The sequence below is a fragment of the Netta rufina genome, assembly GCF_964035555.1.
Source record: "Netta rufina genome assembly, chromosome: 2".
Taxonomy (NCBI): Eukaryota; Metazoa; Chordata; class Aves; order Anseriformes; family Anatidae; genus Netta; species Netta rufina.
In genome coordinates, this window is record NC_140124.1 from 21,952,333 (window position 1) to 21,980,132 (window position 27,800).

Here is a 27,800-nt window from a genome sequence, read left to right on the forward strand (position 1 = left end):
CTCCTCTCCTGGCAGGTGGCACCCGGGCAGGATCCCGCTCGGCTCCGGCTCCGGCTCCGGCAGCGCTCGGCGGTGCGGGCTCTCGGCGGCAGCAGCAGCAGCAGCAGCAGCGGGGCTGAGCCCCATCACCTCTGCGGGGAGAGAGGAGGGAGAGAGCAGAGAGCGGGGCGACCGCGGCAGGCAAGTCCCGGGGAAAGTTGACTCGGACTGACTGGCACAGCGTGCGGAGAGAGGAGGAAAAAAAAAGAGAGGAGAAAAAAAAAAAAAAAAAAAAGTCGATCGCCAGCGGGAGCATAAAAGTGAGGGCGGCCGGCGAGCAGGCAGCTCTCCTTCCTTCCTTCCCTCTGTCCGTCCATCCGTCCATCCCTCCTCCATCCATCCCTCCTCCTTGCCCCCCCGGGCCCTCCGGGTGCCCCGCAGCCGCCTCCGCGGCGCAGTCCCCCCCCAGGGGAGCCGGGCTCTCTCGGGCTCGGCTTTTTTTCGGCTCTGAGGAGGTCCCCGCTCAACCAGCAAGATTTTGTCCAAAAGCAGGCAAGAGGATCGCCCTGCGCTGAGCCGGCTGGTGGGCAGCAGGCGGCGGCTGATCGCGGCCGGCGCGCTGGGGGTGGTGATGGTGCTGCTGCTGGTGGTCCTCATCCCCGTGCTGGTCAGCTCGGCCGGCACCTCGGCGCACTACGAGATGCTGGGCACCTGCCGCATGGTCTGCGACCCCTACGGCGGCACCAAGGCGCCCAGCACGGCGGCCACGCCCGACCGCGGCCTCATGCAGTCCCTGCCCACCTTCATCCAGGGCCCCAAGGGGGAGGCCGGCCGGCCGGGCAAAGCCGGGCCCCGAGGGCCCCCGGGGGAACCGGGGCCGCCAGGGCCGGTGGGGCCGCCGGGGGAGAAGGGCGAGCCGGGCCGGCAGGGGCTGCCCGGCCCCCCCGGGGCACCGGGGCTGAACGCGGCGGGGGCCATCAGCGCCGCCACCTACAGCACCGTGCCCAAAATCGCCTTCTACGCCGGCCTGAAGCGGCAGCACGAGGGCTACGAGGTGCTCAAGTTCGACGACGTGGTCACCAACCTGGGCAACCACTACGACCCCACCACCGGCAAGTTCACCTGCTCCATCCCCGGCATCTACTTCTTCACCTACCATGTGCTCATGCGGGGAGGCGACGGCACCAGCATGTGGGCAGATCTCTGCAAGAACAACCAGGTGGGAGCCGGCAGGGGACGGGGGGGCTCGGGGAGCCCCGAGGGGACGGGGAGCAGGCGGGGAGCGCTACCCGGGCAGGGCCGGGCAGGGCCGGGGGAGCCGAGCGGAGCCCCCCGCTGCCAGCAGCCCCCGGCTCCGGGACGGCTCCTGCGGGCGGTGGCTCCTCACAGGGAGCCGGGAACGGAGTTAAGGAGGGCAGCGGCTAATTCAATTAGGAAATGTCTGCCGTAAATACTACGGGAGCAAGGAAACGAAGTGCCCCGTGGTATATTCACCCCCAGGTGAAGGCAGTCCCGTCCACCGCGGGGATACCGTTTTACCGGCAATTAAGACATTAATTTTTTTTTTTATTTTTTTTTTGTCCCTATTTATAACGCGTTTTAAGGTGTTTGCTCTCCCCAGACCTGCTACTTTTTAAAAAAAAATAAAATATTAAACGGAGCCTGGAGTCTAAGCGCCCCCAAGTACAACCGCTCCCGGTACCAGACATCAGACAAATTAAACCGATTCAAGGGGAAAAAATATAAAAGGGGAGGGTTTCTAGGCATGTACGTGTGCATTTTTATGCTAGGATAAATACTTAGGTAAATAAAATTGTCTGAAATCGACAGCTCGGATGCGGCAGCGCTGCCTTTTGGTTACGGTCCGTGCCCGGGACGCGAGCCCCGCGTGGTGTGTGGGCAAGCTCGCAAGTTTTGCAAAAAAAATCGCTTAAACGGCGCCTGACGGGGCTGACACTGTAAAGTCGGTGTTTTCCAACAAAGCAAAAGCCGTCGGCAAGCGGGAGCCGTGGAGGCAAACACAGCAATTCCCACGCAGTGCCTCCGAGGGATCCCGAGGTCCCCGGTGCTAACACATCGCCCGCTGCCTGCCGGCTCCCCGGGCGTCCCGGCGCAGCGCTGGGAGGCAGCAACATACATGTCTATGCTGCCTGAGTGCTTTAATTTCCAGATAGATACACTGACACAGCGGCACGCTGAGAAGTCATCTGAGACCTTTCTGCCAGGCTTTAAGAGGAAAAAATTATGCTGCCTCACCCACCGAAGTGAAATACTTGAAAACAGCATGCTGGGGTTTGCAGGACGTTTGTCACCATTCGCATACCTGCACTTTACTTTCCAGGCTTTTGAATCCAGGGTGCCTTTTCTCCCCCTTCAGCCACTGTCTCAGGTCTTACAATGAAATGTCCATTATATTCAGTGTCCATACGCTGACCTCCTCACGACAGTCACAAACACGGTTTGAATTCGCTTTTACTATCCACAGCAGTACAAAATTTTAGAGAAGTCCACTAAGCAGCATTTAATTATGGTCTGCGTGGAAACTAGGAAAGTAATTTAAACAATTTATTTTTGCCAACACGCAAGATAATGTCATTTGATGTGAAAGTTTGTCTCCTTCAGCTGTAGCCCTTTTACTCCTTGCTATTTTGCCCTTTCCATTTCTATTAGCACTACAGCCTCAGCCCACCTTATCTTCTTTGGAGGGCATTTCTAGGGTTAATGGCCCAGAGCCTTCAACTCCACCCTGCTAGTCATTAATCCAGACGAAATACCCTGTGCTTAGAATTGTTATTGCTAAAACACTAGCAAAATAGGTGCCCTCTGTAAACAATACCAGGAGATTCGGGATCAAGAAGTCCTGAAATAGATGTGGTTTATTATCATGCGATGCATCAGTTTAAATTTGCAGCCTGTCAAACCTCTGCAAGATTTTCAAGCCCTTCTCACTCATACAGGATGTGTAAAGAAATGTATAAATAATTTCCACCTACAGTGATGTTTAAGCTGCATAATACCACAAGATCCTCCATGGCAAAGACATCCCCCCCTGCCACCTTTTAACATTTCAATATTAATGTGAGGCCATATCACATGAAAGTTTAATTGGAAATTTATCATTTAAACTTTGAAAGGAATCTGTGGAAATTTGTGACTTATAGCCTATTTTTTCAATTCAGAACAGATAAAATCCCACATACAGTACGCCAAGTCATGCATTATTACTTAGTTCAGGTTTGCAGTGCCACTAAATCACTTACTGCTCTGTAACTACACCAGAACAAAGACAAGCAACAAGCAGATGATGTGATATAAATCTCATACAACTAAGTTTAAATATTTTAACAAACGGGGTCAAATTATATACAAATGATTTGGAGACTTACAATGCCACAGACTATTCCTTGCTGGAAACCAACATACATCCACTTCCAGTTTGCTACTAATGTCAGATTTAATCAGCTGTGGAATAGCAAGGGACAAAAAAAAAAAAAAAAAAAAAAAAAAAAAAAAAAGCATATGTTTAAATGAAAGTTGCAAATGAAATTAGAAGTCCTCCATTGCTTGTAAATTCCAAGAGCTCTCAAAGTAAACAGCGACTCGCCCATGATTTTTCAAATATGCATCTTTTACACTACACAGAAATTAAATGTTTGTTTAATGAAATGTGGCATTAACAGCTTTTCCAAGCCCTGACTAGATTACCTTACCTGCCTGTGTGCATTGGAGCGAGCATGTGGGTGTGTGTTTTTTTTTCAGTTCTCTTTACAGCACGATACTATTAGCAGCATGACAATAAATCGCCTCTGGAAACACTCCAGCCTGGTACCAGTAGGGCCTCACTGTGGACCCTCACCAATGTCAATCAATTGTTCTGCTGAAATACAAGTCATGCCAGTGTAAAATGGGCATGCGACCACATTCGGTGCTCCCAACTCTAGCTCTTACTACACATGTATATAAAAAGGCACAAAATATTTACGGGATATAAAATATTAAGCAGTTTTGTATTGATCAGAGGACTGAGAAATAAGCAGGTTACTGCTGTAGTTTCAAATACTGTATTGCAGGAGAAAATTAGCAGTGCCCATAAGAAAAAACTACAATGAACATTATTAGATATTGAAAGCATCAATGTGTGCATGCTGAATCAAATGGTGAGGCTATGCTTTAATTTCACCATGCAGAAAATATGACCAGAGTTTTCTTAACCACTCCTTATGTATTTTATGTAGGTTCGAGCTAGTGCGATTGCTCAGGATGCTGATCAGAATTACGACTATGCCAGTAACAGCGTGGTTCTTCACTTGGAGCCCGGAGATGAAGTTTACATTAAATTAGACGGGGGAAAAGCACACGGAGGAAACAACAACAAATACAGCACATTTTCTGGATTTATTATTTATGCCGACTGATAACCAGTAAAAAGACCCACCAAACCAGTCCAAAAACAAAGCTCGCTCTTCTAAGCAATGGATTTGCGTGGCAAAAGTCAATGAAACAAGCACCCCAGCAGAGATCGACCACCGAACACCTCACTAGTGGGGAAAAAAGTCGAATGCTACCTGATGCACATCTGTACGACACAGAGAAACCTTATGTTAAAAAAAATTACTAAGCGAGTTAAACAGATGTGTGATCCACTACCGCCAAAGCAAATACTTCCTCATTGTTAGTGTCCATGTGAATGAAGTCCTACACAGGTCAAATTTTTATAGGAGAAAAAAATAAAAACAAACCACTAAAGACACTGAGCTACTTCTTCAGTGTATATGATACTTGGATGTGTTATGATCTTGCTGCTTTATCCATACTTCAGCTTTGGTTCTTGTGACTTACTCGCTAACAATGATGCTTAGAGTCCACTCATAGTGTGGTGAGGAATGATTTTACAATAAAAGGAAGAGGTAATCGAAATATACTTTCTCTCTCCAAAGGAATTGTTTGCCTTGTACTTTTCTTATTCTTCCACTTAAAACTAGAAAGTAATCAGCTTCAAGCCTTAACTCAATGTTCCTGCTTTGTAGGTTTACATTAGACTTTTAACATAAAGTCAAACCACCGGAGTTGTTTAAATTTTGTCTTCCCCTTAGCTATGTTCTAAAAGAAAAAGAGGGATAGAAGAAACACTTTTTTTTTTTTTTTCCTGAAATATTTAACAGCTGACAAACTATTCTATTGGACCAAATCCCCAATTACACTGAAGCCAATGGCAAAACTCCCATTGATGTTAGTGGAAAGAGGATTTGGCTCTTCATTTGTAAACATGTGTAAATATATAGTTAGCCAGTTTTACAGGCCCATTCTTGATGGTTAGTTGTGTAAATATTTAGCAAGCCTAGCATCCACATCCTCAGACCAAGGTCAAATGTTTTCTTTGCAGCAATTAGTCTTCATTAGTCCTTCAACACTTAGACTGCACTTGGGTACAATTTGTAATAAAATAGTAATGACAGCATACTGCAGATGTTCAACTAGAATTTTGTAGGAATGGGTCAAAACCTTAGTTGTCTTCGGTGTCTTGTCTCACTGGAGTTGGTGAGATTACCCCCACAAAGGAGGAGTGGGAGATGTGACCTGAGGGAGAACGGTGGGACACGGACCTTTTCCGTGGTAGCTAGTCAGAGGTTTGTGGTAAGGCGTGCCTATGAAATGGACACAGATAAGCATACTACCAAAAATGAAAACACATATGCAAAGAAAGAAGCAGATATTTACTTGCAAAGAGAAGCGTGTATTAAAACCTATTTTTCTCATTCATATATATAGATATATATATATTAAGGCTCAAAGAAAGAAGTTTAATACGTATAAAGGATTAACGGCTTGGAGAATTAAACTAAACACAGGTACTATGAGTTACATAGTTATAAAAATGCTTTAAAATCTGTCATTCCACTAATAGCCACAGAATACGTGTCATCAGAAATCAGATTTATTATTTGCTTTGGTTTGGGGAGGGGAGGCTGTCTATTTCTCTCAGGTTCAAACTTGCAGGTTTCGATCTAAAAATTAAGCAAGGTCATTAACCAGCTCCTTAGCAGAGATGGTTAGGTTATTTTTAACATTTTGGCAAATTGAAGGTAACATTTGTATAAAGTGTTACAGAGTAATAGAGGCTACCCCTAACATTTCAATTTCATGCAATTTGCCACAAGCAACCTTGTCTAATCTACTAGGGGTACAAACAGATTTATCTGCACTAGAACGCCAAAAGTGTCTGCCATTGAGACAAAAAGCTCTTCAGTGCTGATTGCTCAGTAAAAGGCGAACAGAGATTTTAAGAATCTCTCAAAATCTCGTTTGAATGAGTGAAGCTTTTCTTAAACAGAACACGTTGCTCATTCTGTTTCTGTTTTTGAGTTGTCCAGCTTGAAAGATATGCTGAGGTAGTCTAGACTAAGAGGATCGCCAGTCTAACCCATTTAGGTTTTATAAAGGGACATAGTGCTGCAAGCTGCTTGTGTATTATCTCATCAGAATGGCTACGCTTCTAGTCTATAACAACGTGCCAAACTACATCTGCACATTGTAGTGATTGCTTTTGTTTTTTTTCTACTACTTTAACAACAGACGTGTAACTGCCCTCACGTCTGTTCAGGCCACAACTGCTTTCAATGCTTAGCCCACTCGCAGCAGTGTAGCTGGAGTTTGTCTGTGCAGCAGCAAACAGCAACGTGCCAAGCTAGAGATCATTTACAACTAACAACGCATATTTACTAAGGTATTTATTGGAAAAGGTCAATACTACAAGACATATAAGGTCAAATTTGAAGAAGCTTTCAAAATCAGACTACCATTGCTACTGGGTATGATTTTTTTTTTTCTTTTAGATAAATCACTTGCCCTGGTTTAAAGTTAGACAAGAGGAAAGAACACACTTTATGTGAAAAACACATATAAGGCAAACATTTCTTCCTTTTTCATCATATCTTGATATACTGATTTGTAAAGACTTATATCACAACCTTTGTTATAACTATTGCAACTCATTAAAACCGTATTATGTAATATATTTTGCCTTTTGGTGTTGCATCCTTGCAAAAAGAAGCTGGTCTCTATTGCAGTTTCACATGATCGCTGTGAGATTCCATCAATTCCCAATGAAAAACTAATCTGGTTAAAAAATAGACATCCGTAACAATACTACACACAGTTTAAGAGGTCTACAAATGGTTTTATTCAAAAATAATTCTTTCCATGTATTTTTTACACATTCAGTTCAAAGTAAGTAAATGATTAAACGAAAAAGAAATAGTATCTTTTTAGAAATATTTGAAATTTGTTTTGCCTTCTGTTCTACTTGGAAGGTATTTCAAAGTGCCAGACCTTTTATCTAGCATTATTTAAATGATATACGGATAATTAACGGATTATCGATATTACAAGAACTGATTTATTAAAATCAACCTGTGGAATAGGGGGATTTAATTGAAGACTGTAATGTTCTTCAAAGCCCTGCTGATGCATAAAAATATTCCTGGATAATGTACTAGTATTATTAGCTTACCCTCTGGAAACAACTATTTTAATACATTGAGAAAATTTTGCAGGTAGGCTCATATCTAGTAAATCATTCCTGAACTGGCTTTCAGAAGGGAGAAAACAAATAATTCTGTTATTCTAATTAAAAAGAGAAGTCCTAATCAGGTTGTTCATAGCATGAATACCTTCCAGTTTCTCTGACAATAAGCATGACTGCTCTTCTGAAACAAATTTGAATTATGCCAAGCTCCCCTATAAAACAGGAATTTATAAGTTTATTCACTATTCTTACTTAAAAGTCAACCACCGCTTTGGATTTTCTAGGAGTATTTTATCAATTTTATCTTGGGAGATGCCTCTAATGAGCATTTTAGGAACTATGTTTTTAAGGATATGCGAATATCCATGACCTCCGTATTTCATCAATCTATTCTTCGTGTGCACATCATGAGCCATCAGAATTCTGTCTTCGTAGCCTTCATTGATCAGCATCCGAACCCTGCAAAGGTAAAAAGTGTACCTGTCACTGGCAGCTCTCACTCTGCAACACCGCAGAACTGATCAGTAGTTAAACTTTTTACATTATTGTAGTCCTCCACTGCATCATAACTGAAAGTAGCTACTTTAAGGTACTCAGAAGACATGTTCCTGATATTTAATTAAACCTAAAACACTTACTTTATTGAATGATAATAATACTACTAATAAAAACATACCAGCAAATATTGCAACGTGGACAAGAAAAATTATTTCCAGCTGGCATGACTTTGAATTTCCAGTCTCATGGGCCCATGGAGGAGGAATTCAAGGATTTCATTATTGCCAAGCACAGGACACAGTTTTTATATACATGAGTAAGTAATCATTTCCTACTAAAACTCCTTGCTAGCACGATCTACTCAAGGGGTTAGCTCTTGCTGCTGTCACAACACTGGCCCCATAACAATTGTGGAGGACCAGACTCTGCCTGTGACAGGTCCTTTATGAAGCCTGGCTCAACAAGGCAAATACTTTCACATCTGTGCTTTATTCCCAATTAGAATAACCAGGTTGTCAGCATCATATTCCACGCAGGCAATTATCAACCAAACATGTTTCAAAGATGTTCATTAGAGAAGATAAATAAGACAGGCATTGTACGGTGCTAGCATGTGCCAGCAAATTAGAGGAGTTAATTCAGCAGTCCGACTAAGCAGACTTGGCAAATTGACAAGTCAGCTTGAAAAAATAACGAAACAAAACTCATCCTTCTGGTCATTCCCTTGCAGCAAGCCTCCTACAAGGCGTCCTTCTGTTCTGCATTGCACTCAGGTAACCTTAATCCCTGGCTAAGCTCAGTTTTTAGAATCTATTTGGTAGGTGGCTGAACTTCTCTGTTGCATGACTCCGCTGAGTTTCAGTTTTCCACTTGCACTGGCGGTGCTGAGGTGGCACAGACAGATAGAGCAGGCCTGGAAGTGCTCATTCCTCACTAAGCCACCCAATTCCACCAGATGCCAGCACTGTGAAATTCTAATTTTCACCTTCTTGCCTGTGCTTTGATCAGCAAGAAAGCAAACACTGGTTTTATAAGTAACCACACTGCATCTGAAAGCCTTTACTGTCAGTTTTTATTACAACTACTTACGAGGAGATACATCAAATCAATATGGAGAGTAGAAAGAAGGCAAGTGAGATAGAGCTTTGTAAAAAATCAGTGTCTTTCATAAAAACAATATAAACAGTGCTGTATAGCACACAGCACCATGTATGCTGTAGGGTTATAACACCGCTACTATCTTCTCCAGCTTGAAATACGAAGAGGCCACAAGCTAACCTGAGAATAAAAGCAATGACACTTCAGTGACTAAGTTCTTGGCTGATCAAACATCATCTTAGAATGATCTCCTTCCACATTTGGACTCAATTTTGTGGGGTGGGGAGGTATATGGTCCTTTAGATTCCTTATTTATTGCTTCTTCTTGCTCGTTCCTGTAAGTTTAGTTCATACTTCCTGCTGACTCAAAAGAAAACTCTTCTCTAAAAAATTCAGTTTTCTACTTGCACTGGCAGCAGATTACAGCATAAATGCCTCAGTACACACACAGTTAAGCTGTGTTTGAGTAGGTATGGTACGGCTACAGAAGTTTACTTATCTTTTGGACAGGCTAGACCTGAGCAATGTTCTCCATGTAGTTTGGTCAAAATGTGTTTCAGTGACACATTTAAAGATCAGGTTGGTTTCCATCTCTGGGGCGCTGCTAGACCAGAAAAAAAAAAAAAAATCACAAAGAAAACCAACAATCCAAGGAGACTGCCACTGCCAACATATGCCCAGTGTGGATGCATCAAAAACTCAACAAAATCCATGTAATGGCATTTCTAACTGGAGGGCAGAGAGCCACACCACACAAAGAGAGGACAAGCTCTTACTATTTTCTTCCTATAAGCAGCCTGCTGCACTAAACGCTCAGCTGCCAGAGAATTTTAAGGAGAAATCTCGGTGGCTAACCAAGTACCACAGACAGAATAAAAGCTGTGCCATGGCTGAACAAACACTTGCTAACCAGGGCATGCCCCATTCTTCTACACATTTTCCTCACAGTGCTTCTGTACACGCTGACCTGCTGTGGCACAGGAGAGCGGAGCAACTTTAGTGATTCTGAAGGTGAAAACTGCAGATTCATCACAGCAGTTTAAAATACTGTGTGCAAGACCAAGAGACCTGTTAGCAAGAGAAACTACTTCTAGTGTGAAAAGCAGCAGCAAACGCCTGGCAGTAAGTAGAGCAGTAGCCACAATACCTTCTTAGGAGAGCAGCCTGAAAGCAGAGAAGAAAAGTTTTGCAGCTAATTTGACAGTGAGGAGCAAAGCAGTGTCTGAAGTGTGAGTGAAAGCTAGAAAGCTCCTTCATTAGTGATCAGGGACCTTAAAATCTTTCTCCTGAAAAAAAAAGGAAAGAATTATTTCTGACTCTGGAAGCAAAACGAGACATAGGGCAGGATGGCATCCCACCCCTCAGATAGCTGCTGCCTGACTACACCTGAATACTGAGGACGAACAGTGAAGGAGCCTCACTCCTCTGGACAGACTGGAAGGAGGGAGAAGCCCACTCCCAGCTGACCATACTTGTCTCAGGCAGTTTCTGCAAGGAATGCATCTGCTTGCAATACTTTGTGTTAGCACAGCACACAGATTTGTTATGCAGCTGAGCTGAGAGAGAAACGGAGAAGAGAGATCTGGCCAGCAGGGCCAATACTGTCACAGTGTGGCTGTGAAGAGCACGGGAGTTGTGAGCCTTCACCAGTGGGAAAGGACAAAAGGAGAGGGGTGGGATAAATGCTAAAATGTATGGAGGAACAGTTGTATGGAAGTGCTGAAAGGTATGGAAGAAATGTATGGAAGGCTGTATTTCAGGATGGAAGCACAGGACCAAATCCACCCAATGAAACTAATCACTTTTGCTCCTGTAAGACACTTGTGAGAAGATGTAATAGGCTCAGAAGACACGTAGTAGCAACACTAGGTTTCCAACAAAAGCCAAATCCTAACATAAATCCTCTATCTCCAGCCTTTCCTTTTATAACACTTTAATTTTTTATAATACATTAATATATAAACGCAGTAAATGATAAAATTCAACCAAATCAGCATGGAATTAGGACAGAGAATGAAGTTCGAGTAGCTTTTGATCTTTCCCTCAAGTCACACTCTATGACTTTCTGATTCCACATTTTCCTTTGCAGATAGAAGAAATTATACATGCTGCCCTAAAGAAGTGACAGCAGCAGAAAAAAAATTGCCATTATTTTAGTATGAAAAAAGACACTTTTGAACTGCTAGCAGAATCACTCCGTGATGCCCTTTAAGACAAGTACCAATAATATTCATTTGTCAATGGCAATGCTATTGCTCAAACCCCACTGAAGCAGATACCTTGCAATTCTTTCGTTGTCACTCGGCATGTCGATGTCCGGATGGAACTGGTAATGAAGAAACTCCGTACCAAATAGGTCATACTCTAAATAGCACCCAAGTTTAGCAAATTCCAGAAGTTTCTCTGTATCAAAGATAGTCCTGCAGAGCATATATAACACAAAGTCAGCATTGTAATGGGAAGAAAAAAATCTCACGGTGTGAAGGTGACGTATTCTGTGAGCTCCTGTTTGCAGGGAACAAAACCAGTTGAGGATTTTGAGAAACAGAATTCCCATTTGGCACATGCAGCCGAACCTGGTAGACAACAGTGTCCTTCTTACATCCATCTGGGACTTCATGCATTAAACAAATATGAAACAAAAGCAACTCTTCCCCCATGATATATTAATAATAATAATAAACAAAAACATTTACAATCATCTTTAAATGGAAACAGAAAAGTTACTTACTTTTGGTATCACTAAACCTCTCAATAGACAACCTAACAAGGAAGGACATTTAAGGAGGAGGTTAATTCAGAGTGACATTTAAAAAAAAAAAAAAAAAAGAGGACAATAGATTACTGACATAAAACAGATTTATGTTCTTAACAGCTACCAGAGACAGCTACATCCAGGACTTGTTTCATCCATCAAACACCGTTAATACACAACTTTGTCTTTAGTTTCTATAAGGTACAGTGATGTTTCCAGATTGTCACCAGAACTGCAATATATCTTAGTCTGTGCTCGGATCTGCCCGGAACACCTCAAGGAAATGCTCTTACCAAAATATATAATGGGACTGTGAGAACCCGAGGCATGGGCTCTGCATCAGATGTGGAAAGCAAAGGAACAAAGCTGCTAAAACCCATCCCTCACTTGGAAAAGAATGACAACGGAAATAACAGCTCTCTGGAATATTTTTTTCTATGACACATTTTTACCAAGAGCATAAACTATCCAAATGAAAAACAACAACAAACCCAATCACAGAACTCTCAAATGACACCTGGTAAATTTATCTTTTAAATTTATCACAACACTTTTTTTTTTCATCTAGGGAAAAAGCATGTTCCCACCAAGGCAGCGCAGGTAACCAAAAGTAGCCAGGAGTACTCATTCCTATGCAGGTGGTCCTACATGTTTTTAAAAACAAAAGAACAAAAACCCCACGAACAGTGTATCTCAAAACCACAGCCAGAAAAATTTCTTTTGAGAACTGTTTTTGGTGTTTTTTGGAAGCTCTGTCCCAACAAGGGGCAGGAGAGCTTAATCCCATCAGCCACGGGTTCCTCTTGTAAGCCCTGCTGATGCAGCAACAGCAGCAGCTGGCAGCTCGGTGCTGGAATGAGGTGTTTGGGCAAGTCACCACAGGGACACCCACCAAGCCCTCTTCAGACCAGCATTCCTAGCAGTTGCAGTGATTTTTCTAACAAAAGCTGCTGAATTCAACATATGTTGATCTCTACTAAGATGCCTCTGTAACCTTTTTCCCTATTAAATGATGAGGTTTGGTAGCCAAGGTTTAGCAGCTGCTCCTCCCTAGCCTGCCTGGGCACTGTGCTTTCACAATGGACACTTGCAACCTTTTGCTCTGAGATGTTACACTGCAAAACGAGGCAGCCAGCATTTTAGCTTTTGCATCCGACTGTAAATCCACCTGAAAACTGCCCTTCTGTCTGTGTCGAAAGCAGGCATGAAATATGGAGCTATGCACAAATTGGTCTCACATTTAAGGGCCTGGGATGCTCCCACGTGGATTCTTCTCACTGAAAGAGACTTAAAATGTTAAACGCACATTGCAAAGCCAAACCTCACAGCAGTTCAGAGCCTATGTTACAGCAAGTGCCAACCTGAATGTGTAAAAATAATGATAGAAGCAGAATAAGGAAAAGCCATGTATACCAGCGGCTGTTAGTGAAACTGCACCTCTGCCTTGACTGTTTTCCCACTTATGCTGTTTATTTTTTCTATCAATAAATCACTGAATTCAATGATTTACAACAGTGCATAAAAGCAAGAAAAAATCAGAACTGATGTTTATGTTGTAGCAAAAATGGCTACATAAGTACTGACACTGCAGTTTGCTCAGTCGTCTTTCGCAGAAAGATTTAAGCCCTCCGTTTGTCTTAATAATTGAGAAAAAATACAGCTAGACATACAATGGCATGCAGGTAAATAAGGAAAGCCCATATCATTCCTATACAATCAAATATAAATAAAATTTCATGGCACTGAATTTTATGCTCCTAAAATCGCCACACAACATTGAGCTCTGTATGAATACCAAAAAAAAAACAACCTGACACTTGATTTATAAGAGCCTATAATCATTAGAAATTTAGAGCACAGTGCTTTTGGCTGTGTTACACACACATCAACGACAAACAATCCGATTGCTGGGAGTCATATGACCACAAACAGTCTCCATTATTCAGCAACTGTCCAAACCAATCAATGCTTGGACATTTTCCAAGTCATCATGAGCCACGCAAGGTCAGAAGAGAGAAAAGTACCCCAATTCCTTTACATGTCTGCTGTAGGGCTTCTGGTGTTTGCTCTCAAGGAAACTAAAAGTTAGCTCTGGGGTCTAAGATGAGAATTACCCAAAATCCAACTGTTTTCTTTTTACGTAGTATTTCTTCTGTCTGGCAGCAGAACTGAAAAGATCCAGAATTCAGCCGAATCACTGAGTATGTTAACATCTGCAAGACTTTGGTCAGGCCCTTAAGAGTAGCCCTGTTTTCAAAAGTGCTGAAGCCCGACAACTTCCCACCCAGCCTGGCGCGAGCTTCACAGTGTCCAGTGCTTGTTAAATGCAGCGATTTGCACAGGGATGTCAATTAATGGAATCCTCTTTTTTCTTTTTTTTTTTCCTAGTATGGTTACAGTTATTCCTAATCTTGCATCCCAACCTTCAAAAGGAGTGTTTCAAACCCCTGGATCATTTTATCAGCGCGAACCTACGAGCCGATCCAGTTTGAAGTGTCGGAAGCCGATTAAGCTCCAAACAAGCAGTTTCCTTACCTGTCGAGGTGAGACATGACGGTTTTGGAAGCGTCAGCCCCAGCTTCCTGCAGAATGCGGATGATCTGGAAGGGCGCATCGCTGTTCCTGCCGGGGTGGATGATCACCGGGCACCCCAGCTGCGCCTGGGCGCGCGCGGTTGCCTGGAGCACCCTGCGTTCGCTCTGGGTCAGGGGCCAGGAGCAGCCGATTTCCCCCACCACGCCACACTTGATGTTAGTCCCATCCGCTCCGTCGAGGATCTCACCAACAATGATGTCTGTAAGCTAAAGAACGGGAAAATGAGATATCTGGTTAGTAATATTGTCTGTGTTACACAGCATCACGTTTGGCTGATGGACACTGCGCTGGTCCTGAGGTCCTTTTGAACCTACTTAATTAACAGTTGGGTGTGTGAAAACACTGTGGTTAAAATCTGGTTTCTGCCAACTAACGTCAACCTAGCCGTCAACTAAGACCAAAATAAACACAGAGGCAAATCAATTTAACAGTATGCACTCACACAGCTGCCTGGGTTTGCAAGGAAAGATTGTCTACATATAATCTGGATACTGCTTTAAGCTGAGACTAATTTTTCTTAAAAAAAAAAAAAAAAAAAAAAGTCCAGGATAAAATCTTGTGCTTCACAAGCCTATATTGGATCCAGATAGTTTCTTGCTAAACAAGGGCTCAGAGATTAAGGAATCCTTGTCACTGAAATGGGGAAGGAACAAAGTCCTGCAAAGATTCTGGGCCACAGATCCTGAAAAGACAAGTTTAAGGCAAATCCTGCTCTTGCGAATGCCAATGTAAAACTACTGTAACTCTGCTGACTTTGGAACTACAAGAACAAAGCTCAGCTGACAAACTTACAGGGTCAAAATTACCTTGCTTTTAAAATATTCATAGGCAAAAAAGACATCAAAATCTCCAAATAAAATCAGCTTGTTATAAAATCTTTCACTTTTCTTTTTCAGAATAGGCTTGTGTCTTCAAGAACACACTCAGAAATGAAAGCACAAAATGGCACTGATAGCGATGTTCTAACCATTTGTCCCTGAATGTTAAAGAAATCATGATTTAAAGGAAGAATAAAGTGAACAAAGGAAGAAGGTTTTCAAGCAAACACAGGAAATCAAAAAAGCTCACACCAGTTTTCAAATACATTTCTAACTTACCTTTACTCTGCATCTCATCTCCTCAACAGGTCGATACAAGACATTTTACGGCAGGTCTCTGCCCATCACTTTATCCCATGATCACACACCTCCTGCCTCGTGTATAACCAATCTACCACCCATTTCCAGGGACAACCAGACACAGAGTTCGCTTCTCTCCTGAGAACAACCTGAAGAACATTGCTCCTGCAGCAACACCCATGTGTCACCAAACTGCTCTGCAACCTCACTTGTGTTAAAAAACACAGATCACTAATGCCGAAATACTTCTCTCGTTCGGTTGAAGTGAGCAACAAAATATTCAAATTATCTTTGCTTAATCAGGAAAAGTATCATTATGACAAATTCACTGGCAAATGAAGAACCACCAGTTATCATGGTGCAGTCCCTGCACAACCCTCGTTAAGCAACTGATCGTTGTTTGGCCTGCATTAAGTATTGATTAACTGTTGACTACAGGACACCTGTGGGTCTTCAGCAGCCCATCAGATACAGGAGGGAAACTTTTGCCCAATGAAATCTTTTGTATCAAATTCCAAGTGATGCAAAAATATTTAGAAAAAGTTGGACCATACAGCTTGAGCCAATTTGGTCCTCGGAGTTGACAGAGCTATGTCACATTGCATCTGCTGAAGCTTTCAGCATTTATTATTAAAATGAACTTGACTCGTTTGTAAACTGTGATAGAATTAAAAAAATAATAATTCAGCTCCATACATTCTCATTCACAGCCTCCTGCCTTGGAGGGTTCCGCTTCCTTCTTCTCCCCATCATCACATTTTCTTAATAAAAGACGAATGAATATTTATTATTACAGAAGTATCTGGGGACTTCTGTCATTATTAACACATTGTCGTGGGCACTGCACAAACAACTGGATGCCCTGAAAAAAATAGGGAAATGGCGGAAAGAGAGGTAACAGGCAGCTTGAGCAGAGCGATGATTTACAACCGTCCTATAAATACTGCAGTTATTTATGCTTCTTAAAAGAATTCTGGGTGATCTAATTGGGAAGTAATTAGCCAGGAAAATATACAAATGAGGAATAAGGAATAATGTTTCTTCCTTAAAAAATTGTAAAATGCACAGGGTAGATGGTGTTGTACCGAAATCCCACATATGAAATATTTTATTTTCCTTTACTGTTGCAATCTAACTAATCCCTGAGAGAAAAGGGAGTTCAAGAACTGGAAATGCTGACAGATACTCCCAGCACACACAAGTAGGGCTGGTCCAGCTACAACACACCAGCAGTAACACTGCTCTTAAATTCTGCAAATTAGGAGCTTTTAGATTTCATCTTTCTTACTTGAACTTCTCTCCAGTTTTGACTCATCCAGAGATAATCCATAGGAGAGGCTCCTAGGAGATGGTTAAGACTTACCTGCTCCACTGTCATAGCCTGTGTTTGAGAAGAGTGAGTGGAACCCACGTAAAACCCAGCCCCAGCAATAATATGGACTCCAGTTTCTTCAGCGAGTTGCTTCAAGGTATTCATATCCCGACCGATTCCTGTGGTTGTGTTCTCCACGATAGTCCCACCGCCTGCTGCTTTAAAATTCAGCAGCTCCTCCTTCACAGCATCCCTTTCCTGATGCAAAAGAAGGTTTTCTTTGTGGCTGTAGGGGTTCTGCTTAATCCAAAACAAGTTCTTCATCTCAATGGGCCCATCAGACAAAGGCTCTTGGCCTGGGGAAGGTGGACAAAAACAGCTGCTGTAGTTCATTGACAGGTGCTCATGAGTCAACGTGTAGCCAAGCTGCTCCGGCTCCACGAGGCCCAGGACAGTCTGTGCCTTTCCTCTCAGGGAAGGCATCTTCAACAACTTCAAGAGGAAAAAAAAAAAAACACAAAAGATTCTGCAGAAGTCTAGGAAGGAAGAAGAAAGGACATTTCAGAAAAAGCCACCATTTCTTGGAGAATGTCTGAATTCTCCACTCTCACACGAACATACCTACATGCTGTGTGTTTGTTAGAATGTTTTCAAGTGCTAAATCCAATTACAGTAGGCATTACGAAAACCAAAGCATTTATTTTACCCAATTACACTTTCATCAGTACTCTAGTAACGTAAAAATACCACATTCAGTAAAAGGAAATTGTCATCATTTATTGTGTCGTAGTCAATACCCCATTAAGATAAATGTTTCCTATTTAATAACCACCACTGTATGTTTATTTAGGATTCTTCACTCTGCAGCAGCTGTCAATTTTTGTCAGCTTGAGCCACCAGATGAACACACTTGGCACCAAGAGTGAATGTTCCTTACTGGTACGTTCATTTGATCAGTGTCCTCCACAACTTGCTATCCCCTTCCCATGCCGAGGAACCCGCCTGGCTCTGGGCACCTCCCCTGCCCCTCCACTCGAGGAGCGCAGGGATGGGGTGACATCTTCTCAGGCATTTAGCAGGGGCTCGAGTCCTCCTGCCAGTTTTGCTGGCAAAGCCTGGCCTAGCCCCAGGGCAACTCCTCCAAAGCTGACAGCAGTCCCTGAAAACACAACCTGGCCCCCATCCAGCTGGGCAGAAATTCCCGTCTGGTTCCAAAGTGCTTTTTTCTGTCAGCTTCGTTGGCCAAATGTTTTACCAGTTTAGAACAGACCTTAGCCTAATGTCTCATTTCCATGGCTCAGCCCCTAAGACGATTTTTCCCTCGTCTTTAATATAAATGAAACCAGGTTATTCTTCAAAACTTCAAATGAGTGGTGACGAAGACATACCTTGGGGCTGCTGTCTACAATTGGTTCATGTCATAGGCATCTGCTCTGTGAAAGCTTAGCCCGGATCTCTACAGGTTAGAATTAGCTGCAGCTGTCTCCATTGGGATTTGGGGGGATTTTTTTTTTCTTTTGAGGGTGGGGATGATATAGTTTTATAGTTTATGTGCCGTATTAACATTAAACATAGCTGACTACTCAGCTCATGTTAGATCTTCCTGATGCTGGTTGCGAAGGCTTGAGGATATGTAGTTATAATCCCTAGTCAACCAAAATCATCAGTTATGAAACAAAATACATGTTTAATCATGTCCAGGGGACAGGACTAACTAGAGCATGCATTATTGATTAAAGAGAGAGGTCTTTCCCATTTCTGTCTCCCTTTTAGTGAATAATATCATAAACATGGGTTTGTTACTGGTAAAGCCCTCAGAGGACGTTTTCCTTTTAACTGTTAATGTTAATCTACCAGGATGACAGAAAAACTGAAATCTGAAGGGCACTGAACCCTACATATCAAAGGGCACAAGGATGCCTGGATCTCTTTGGGGATACTTTCTTTTCACGAGTAAGACTCACTGCCAGAGTACCGCTGTAATAGTGACCCAGCTCCTGCAAAAGGCAGATACCACCTGTCTAGTGATGTTTGAGTGCTGGCAGTTAATTTAACATGAAAAGTCAGCCATCCATAAGAAAAAGAAAGGACTGACTGACTGTGTGTGCTTGTCTTGTGTATAAGCAGACGTGTATAATAATCCCACGTAGGAAGAACTGTTCTTTTATGAATCGCGTTTGTAGACTAGCGTCTTGACTTGTTTGAGAAGGCAGAAGTATAATAACTCTCACGGAACAGACTGCTGGCTGATTAATATCATGTTGTGTTGTGGCTTTTGCCAAATAAATTAAGAAGTCCATGATTTCAGAAAATATTATTCGTGAGAAAATAATGAAAAGCAAAATACCTGTCTTAGTCAGAAACTGCTGCTAACTGCAATTCAGTTCAGTTGTCCAACTGAGCCATTAATTGCACTCCTGAATAACGCTAGTGTTGTGTAGAGCAACGCCCCAGTCTGGAAAAAGCTCAACGAGCCAGGTCATTGTCATACACACAGCAAAGTGACTGCGATAATATATTCTTTAATTTTTATTTTTCTTCCATCAAGAATCTGCTCTGGTACTCAGTTAAGTCCCTATAGCATAAAAAGTGATATCCACTCTCTACTGGAGAAGCATATTTTTCTCCACATTTATTGACAATTTTCAAATCCATTTATTAAGTTAGGAAAACAGACCTATATAAATAAGTTTGTATATATTCAAGTATTGAAGCTCTTTTAATAAAACTAGACACAAAGTGATTATAATTATGGCCCGTTTCCTTAAAAAGTTTCCACTTTATTTTTTTTGGTTATTTGACAGTGCAGTGGCTTAAAACAGCCATTCTAATTGATTCAGATTTTTTGCTCACTTTCAGATTCCTCCTTTGAATGTAAAAAGGACAATAATTAAAAGTTTATTTTCAACATTTGTTCGACTAATTCCTTTCTGACATAGCTAAATTAGACTACCATCAATTAATCTGGCCCATACACTGTGAAAACCTATGGTGGTGTGAGATCTTCTTATAGCCTGAGGCTGCTGTCCTCTGATTTATTTTAGCAGGAAACATCTAAAATTACCTGCTCCAGTGCCAGGTTCCTCTTGCAGCAGACATGAATCTGTTGATTTTTAGGCTCTGTACTTCATATTATAGCATACGTACAGAGCTAACAAAACCAGTGCCTACTATTGAACCTTTTGATTGAGCACAAGTGCTTTTATGACTGTAAGAAGCATCACAGAAATGGAAACTGACATAAACAGCATTTAAAGCAGGCCTAATTTTATCTTCCTGAAAAATATGATTAACGTTAATGTCAGTGCCTGCTTACTAACAGTTTTAGAAAACCAACACTTTTAATAAAAAAAAGAAAGAAAAATAGACAGCCAACAATTCGTGACTAGAATTATTTTTAAAAACACAGTCCTGATATCTTCTCTACCATCATTTACATAGACAGCATGCCATGAATATGCTATAATGATACATTATTCTTGATAAGATTCACCTGATGGAACCATAATTTAATTAGTGTCTTTAAAATAGATTTATGTGCAAACAGCTTTCAAATTGAATAATGACTGCTGCTTAATTTAAACACGTATACGTTAATGTTCGTGCGGTTTTCTAATGACTTGTATGCCACGTTCTACACAGAATTTTCTTTTTTGAGCAAGTTTCTTCTTTTGTACACTGGGGATTGAATTCATACCCTCTCACTTAGCCATCTAAAATGGTACACGTCCTTACAAAATAACTGTCTAGACTATTTTCATACCGGAGATGGGAAGACATATCTACAGGCAATTCATCCAGCCTATTTTGAATGCTTGTGACAGGACAGGACAAGTTACTTTCTCTAACATCTGCCTCCTTCCATGGACTAAGGAAGGAGCCGAGAAACAATCTTGGACAAGCCAGTAGATCTTAAACGGCCCCATGTGAGACATGTGAATTAAACTTCCTGAATCCTCACCCAGTTTGAGGGAAGGGGCAGGGAGAGAATGCGAGAGGAAAAAGGGGAAAGGAATTCATACTTCTATGACAAAAAATAAACAGGTATGCTTTTATCTGGCAATAAGATGTATTTTGGTTTTGGAAATCACTAATTTATACTGTGTTAGTGCTGAGGAACTCCCACTCAGATCCAGGTTTCCCTGTTTAGGTGCTGCATAAAGAGAAATAAATAGTATTTCCTGAAAATATACTCAGATAACAAGAAAATAATCTTGAATAAACAATCTTTTTTTTTTTCTTTTTTTTTGTCCACAACAGCTTTGAAATAATGACCTAACATTTCCTTAATAAACTCTGGACTAATCTTTACAACTCATTGCACGGTGAAATACAACTCTCACCATCACCCTCCTGTTAAATACCGGCGAAGTACATATTTTTCCTAGAGGTATTATTAAGAGGAAAGAAACTTGCTACTAAAAAGGTCACGGTACTGCGTTCCTTACTCTGGTAAAAACTCCACTAAATTCAATGGGTGTTTTGCCTGAATATTGATGGCAAGACGCGTGTTTCTGCTTTTCCCATCTGAAACTCACACTTCAGTCATCGTGTCATTTTAATGGTCTTGTAATGGGACGTCTCTCTAGGTTTGGATTAGTTGCTTCCTACAGTAATTTCATATTGCTAGAACATTATAATCTCATAAACGCGGCTTCCACACGCTAACGCTGCGTTTGTTTTGATTCGGTAAGCACATCTGAATGGTATTAGCACAGATTCTCTCAACTTGTATGAGAATAATTGTATTGTTACGTTACAATGCCAGATTACAGGGACATTAAGTGGAGATTGTTGTGACAAAAACTACAAAAAAGCAAAATGAATGGGTATTTATTGTGTTCAGAAACAAATTACACCCAGCTGACATTTAGAAACACGGGTTGCCCTGGCTGCATGAAGAATATTATACGAGAGTTTTTCCCTGTATAGCCATGCAGCTTGAGGAAAGGTGACACAGCAGAGGTTCAAAGTGTATTCACAGCTGGAGGAAATGCTTCGAACATTCAGTTCTACTGTGAGTGACCTCAGCAAAGCACGGAGAAGCCCCGTATCAGTACAGGACACATCTATGGCCCATTAGCTAGTCTATCCTGCGTTATCTCAGCATCCCCCGTATTTGAACATTTTGCAATGAGGGAAAATGTTAGCAAGACAATGCAAGAGGAGAGGCAGAGGGTATGAGAACACATGCAGGCTGTTTCAGGATGAAGTTAAAAACAGAATTTCCCTCTCCCTTCTCACGTGCTTCTGCCAGCTCTGCAGAGCTTTGTGGGGTGAAAGGAACTTGGTTCTGCAGGCACACTTCTCCCCTATACCCATCAGACAATCAAGTTTTCTAACTTCTCTGGCAGACAGGCTCCACATCAACTTTACCTTCAGAAATGTATATAGAAGCTTTAATTACAGGACAAGCATGCCTGAAAACCAGCCTTCTCATACACTGCTTGCAATAAGCACAACATTTTTGCTCATGCACAGTGTCAGCAATTGCAGCTACAATGCCGGGAGCGGAGCTGTCTGTGAGCTGTGGGGTTGTGGTGGCCAGCAGTGACGCTGCCTCTGCTTCAGCAGGACCTCTACAGGCTCACCCTCAGCTTGCCCAGATACTCCTCTGGTGCCAAAGGTGTCCAATAGCCTCCTAAACAGGCATTCTCACTACACAGTTGTCTCTGAGTTATGTGAGATGCCAGAGAATGTCTCCTTTGGGTTATTTTGCCCCAAAAACAGAATTTGGAAATGAGGTAAAAGGACAATGAAAACTCTTGTCTCTTCTGCAGAAATGACAGAGGGGCTTCTCTGAAGATTGAGTGGATTATTTCCATTAAAGTCCTAAATATCCTTCCCCAGCTCAATGATCAGAAGTGACATCGAACTTTTTCCTCTCCCAAACTGGACCTACGAGACTAACACGATTTGCTGAACTTCGTGCTAACTCAGCAAATAGAGCCAAGGCAAATAACCTTACCTAATCACAGGCAGTGTTTTCTTTCTTCACCAGCTTCACACTCTGTAAATTAAACAAAAAACAAGTATGATAAGTATCATGGCAGTTTTTCACAGTATAAACAAGCATTGTGAAAGTTTTTCATAGGTGTTTGTTTAGCGCAAAAGTATAGTAAAGGGGAAAGGATGTGCAGTGCTGGCCTTCCTCCTAATTATCAGGGTGGCATCCTAGTATTTCCTTGCACATGGCACTGAGGCAAGGCTTCGTGTCACAGGACCTGTGCCACATAGGGGATTTTCCATGCCTTGACTAAAGCCCTCAGAGAGGAGGGGAACACTTACAGCACCTCTCTCCTACAAACACTCTCATCTAACCCTGTAAGAGAGTATGTTGTAGATTTTCCCTTACACGGTACCTGCACGGTACTCATCTTTGCGTGGCTGTATTTTCAAGGAAAAAGTAAGAACCTCACCATTTCAGATATCTGTCATCTCTCGACTGCTTAGAAATTGGCCAACAGATCCCAAACCTAGAGATTTCTTGGGGGAATTTACAAAAAGTGAGAAGCAAAGCTTTTAAATGAAACGGGTAAGCGAAAACTCTCTGTGGCTCTCATAGCAGACCTCTGGGACCAAAGGAAGCTCCCGTGACCTGCACTGGGCCATGTGTGCACTACTGTCTTAGTATTTAATACTCTGAGTGCTTTTTCCTCAAATTGGTTAAAGTTCAGCTGCTGTTAATGCAGCAGAGTCAGACTTTTGTTTTACCTTATTTCTGTGCAGATAAGGGTCGCAAAATTAAGGCTCCTCCGAGCAAAGTCACATTGAAGTTTGTTCTCCTCAGAGATACGAGACCAACATCCCCATAGATGTTTTTTCATCAGCAGCTCCTTTACAAGAACTTCAGGGGATTTTACATTTTGGGCAGCTTCCAAAGCAACTCCTGAGAAAAGGTCATAGAAGAACTCTCCCCTGGGGTGCAACATTACATTAATTACATTTTACATGCACACACAGTGTTTTTAGGCCAAAAATCAGGCCTGAGGAAACTTTATACTGTATAATAGTCCATGCAAGGATGGATGAGTCCTGCATGCTGCTACGTGCACGTGTGTTTCTTTACCCTAGATGAATCGTATGTACCCCTTGTGGGTGCTGGGCTACAAGCACACACTCTTTCTTGCAATGAAAATACCACACAGGACAGCAGCCTGTGCTTTTTAGGAATATGTCTTCATTCTTCATTCCCTCTAAATTTCAAATTTGAAACTTAAGCATATACCTAGCTAGCTTTACCATTATTCTCATTGACTTGATTGGTTTCACCAAAAGGCATAGCAAATCACTCCCTAGATCTTTACACGCAGAAATAAAGAGGAAAGGGATGGAGATCTGAGACACCAAAGACTCAACAACATCCTTCTCACCACACAAATCTAGGCAATGGAAGGGTGATGTTCACTACTGCCTCTTGGTCAAGACTAGACCAAGAACTGGAGCCATTCCTAACTAGGAGATTCAGATGAATGAAACCCAAGGCCAGCTCCATCCACTGTGGGCTGTGAAGAAACACAGAGAGGAAAATAGCATGGAGAAAGGTTTAGTGCCTCATTCGAAATGGCAGACTGCAGCAACTGGTACAAGCAGGGATTCCAGAACACTTTCTTTTACTGTGGTGGATGGGTCGAGGGTGACCGAGCACTGGCTCAGGTTGCCCAGAGAGGCTGTGGAGTCTCCTTGCCTGGAGATCCTCAAAACCCACCTGGACACAGCCCTGGGCAACGTGTTCTGAGTGTCCCTGCTTGAGCAGAGGGGTTGGAGCAGATGATCTCCAGAGGCCCCTTCCAACCCCTACCATTCTGTGGTTCTATGGGCTTACACGCATGGAACCAAATTCATTTTCCTGCTGCTGCAGACAACTGGGTCTCCAGACTTACCACCAATCTGAAGACCCACCGAAAAGAAAATCCCCTGAGAACAGTTCCCCTTGTGACCGCTCTGCTGCAGTTGTTAGGAGACAGAAGCCACACAGCTTTCCACAGCAGCCCTCACAAGAAAACGTGAGCCGTCTGAAAGCTTGAAGCTGGCGGGTGTAACTCCACAGAACATCTTTCAACTCCGAGACTGTCTTTACAGAGCCTGCACGCTTTGTCAGTGGTCAAAGCCACTGACCTCTTGATTGTACAACTGCTGGTGCAAAGTTCTCTGCCCTGGCTGGGTACAATAGCGGAACAGCAGGCAAAGCCAACACACAGACCCTGACACGACTGTCAGATCCCCTGCGTGGCCTTTTGCTTTCTCACCAGGTACTGCTGAATCTTCAGTCTTAACAGGAACTGGACACAGAAGCCAGCAACTGCTCTGGCTTTTTGTGTTACAGAGTGACTAAGTATTTTTGCCAGAAGATACAAACTCAGTATCTTTATCCTGGAAACTAATAATTAGCCAGGTTGTAAAAAAATCTTTGCTTCCAGACTAAAGTGAATAACAAAGACCCAAGTCCTGCAATGAAGTTTACAGCCCTCAAGAGTTCTAGCAGTAAGGCTAGTGGAACATTTCCAGACCCATCTGAGAATGGCAGATGGTATGCAAACAGCAGTGGTGAAGGAGTTAACTTGCTTTCATTCGGTTCTGGGTAGGTTTTTTAATTTGTGACCATAAAGCAACAAGATGTCAAAGCAGAATCCTACAAGAAAACCTCCTTGATTAGCTGAGATAAAGGTGAAATTTCTTTTTATAACCAGGGGGGTAGGATACTCCCTTTCCCTCCACAACACAGCTGATCATGCAATGACTTGGATATTCCCCAGAAAAACAGAAGACCTATGTTCAAAACTCTGCTCTAAACCAGAAACCAGGGACTTGAACCTTAGGTTCCACATCCTAGAAGGATTTCCAATCCTCCCACACAGGTGGCATGTCGGATGCAAGCAAAAGATTGCCTTTCTCTGCTCCAACTAAACCTTAAGAAACCTTGGTTTCAGCTTACTGAAAAATGAATGTTGCTCAGTGTTTTAATTTTTGAGATGGAAAAAATATTTGAGATCTACATAAAGCGAAATAAGAAATAAAATACACAGAATGATGAGAGAAACGACTCTTTAATAAACACTCTCCGTTGCCATACGGTTTACTATGTACTGGTGGTGATATGTGAGGAGCAAGCTGATGGCTTCCTAACCACAGGCAGTGACACTTGCTCCTGCTCCACCACGCATTAATTTAATAAGTTAACACTGGTCACCTATATGAAATGTAATTAAGCATCTGAATGCCATTGTTGCCACCTTTGATTATGGCTACAGAAATGAATGTGATGATGGTGACACAAGGGTAAATATTATGTCTGTTAAATTCCAAAACACGAGAGGCGTTTGTAATAACAAATGACACGCACATAGTCCTTCATATGACAATCCCACAGTACCTGACAAAATGATACAAAACCACCTATTACAAGCACCGCTTCGCCCATCACCGAAACACAGCCCCCAGCAGAAAGGAGGCAGCAACCTTTAAACACTACAGAACATATTATGGCAGACAACGCTGAATAACGCATCCACTATAAACCACGGGAGAGCTCTAGACAGGCAAAACGCAATTTTCCAAGAGAAAGTGATCTCTGGCTAAAAAAGTTGTTTCATCCAAGAGCTATCACAAGCCACCAGCACAGAGAAAGCAACATCCTCCGCAACAAACGGGCCTAAAACCAAAGAGCTGTGCCTGCAAGTTTCCTGGAGATCAGGCGTATTGATAGTTTTGGGTCAGAAAGTGTTCATCCGAGTTCCTCGCCCGTATGACTGACATGCTTCAGCTCAGGTCCAAGCTCACGCAGCCCAGGACGGGCTGTGCCCAAGGCACCGCTGGGTGCTTTTCCCTCGCTCCATGAGCCCTCATCCCTGCTGCAATGTGAGGAGAAAGCAGCCCTTGAGCCACAGCAGAACTTCCTAAAGGGCAGGGTATTGCAGGGAGAAAAGATGTGGTGTCTGGGTCCCAAAGCTGGTCCTGGAGCTTTGCTCTTCAGCCTTGCTAAGCAACTGTGTAAGCACCTCGCAGGGGTCTGCGGGCGCTTCCAGATGGAGAAGCCGCCGAAGGCAGGCTTGGAAGGTCCAAAATTTGGACCGAGGCACTTGTTCCCTCACGGATCCACCCTGAGGGACAGATCTCCAGCTCATAACTTGGGGCGGACCAACCCGAAATACCAGCGCTAATAATAGCAGCGCAGCCCCACCGCGCTGCGGGGCCAGCCCCAGCAGGCTACTCCTGGCCAAAAACCTCCCAGCGCCTGCCCAGCAGGGAGGGGACGCTCCCCGACCCCAAACAACCCCAAACAACCCCAAACCCCAGCCCTCTCCCGCTTCCCGCTTCTCTCCGCCTCACGCAGGCGCCCTCCTCTTCCTCCTCCCCTTCTTCCTCCTCCTCCTCTTCCTCTCAGCGCCCCGACCCGGCCGCCCCTCACCCCCGGAGCCGCCCTCGCCCCATAGCTCCGGCCGAGGGTCCCGTTAGGGGCAGCCACCGGGGGCCGCCGCCATGCCGCGGGGCCCGATCGCGCTCGCTCACCCCGCAGCCGGCACCGCCACGGCCGCGGCCCGGCCCCGCTCGGGGCGGGACTAACCCGGAGCCGGGCTTGGAGGAGGCGGCTGGGAGGGCGGCGGGGACTTTGGAGCCATGGCAGCCCCCGGGCTCCTTCTTCTCCGTTCCCCGTTGTCCCCCGTGCCCCACCGGCCGCAGCTGGTGCTCCCCAGCGGGCCGTGGAGCCGTGCGGTGGCTCCAAGTGGCAGACGCTGCCCGTCCCCGTTTGCACAGCGGGGAGGGTGCTTGGATCCCCCGAGCCCTTTTTTTGGGGGGTGGGGAGGGGGTGTGGGGCTGTGCTGTTATGTTTTATGATTTGCCCTTGCCGTGCAAAGAACGCAGAGGTTGAAGAGGTGCTTCTCAGGGCTCACAAGCAGGAGGGTGAGGGCAGCGATGCTG

General features: G+C 43.4%; 2 protein-coding genes across 3 annotated transcripts; one reads left to right on the forward strand and one right to left on the reverse strand.

The window, feature by feature from the left end:
• Window positions 1-586: 586 nt before the first annotated feature.
• Window positions 587-4,394, forward strand: C1QL3 (complement C1q like 3; the record flags this gene model as incomplete). Its single annotated transcript, XM_084306972.1, has 2 exons — window positions 587-1,198; window positions 4,215-4,394. Exons 1-2 carry the CDS (start codon window positions 611-613, stop codon window positions 4,392-4,394), a joined length of 768 nt encoding a protein of 255 aa, XP_084163098.1. The 5' UTR covers window positions 587-610.
• Window positions 4,395-7,062: 2,668 nt separating this feature from the next.
• PTER (phosphotriesterase related) lies at window positions 7,063-27,427 on the reverse strand. 2 transcript variants are annotated; one of them, XM_084281199.1, is made up of 6 exons: window positions 27,390-27,427; window positions 22,849-22,890; window positions 16,932-17,416; window positions 14,391-14,656; window positions 11,380-11,520; window positions 7,063-7,963 (listed from the first exon to the last, which is right to left on the reverse strand). In XM_084281199.1, the coding sequence occupies exons 3-6, from the start codon at window positions 17,361-17,363 to the stop codon at window positions 7,753-7,755; spliced, it is 1,050 nt and encodes a 349-aa protein (XP_084137325.1). In that variant the 5' UTR covers window positions 17,364-17,416; window positions 22,849-22,890; window positions 27,390-27,427; the 3' UTR covers window positions 7,063-7,752. The 2 variants fall into 2 exon arrangements, with proteins under 2 accessions (XP_084137325.1, XP_084137326.1); XM_084281200.1 differs by lacking the exon at window positions 7,063-7,963 and adding an exon at window positions 9,565-9,701.
• Between the last annotated feature and the right edge of the window lie 373 nt (window positions 27,428-27,800).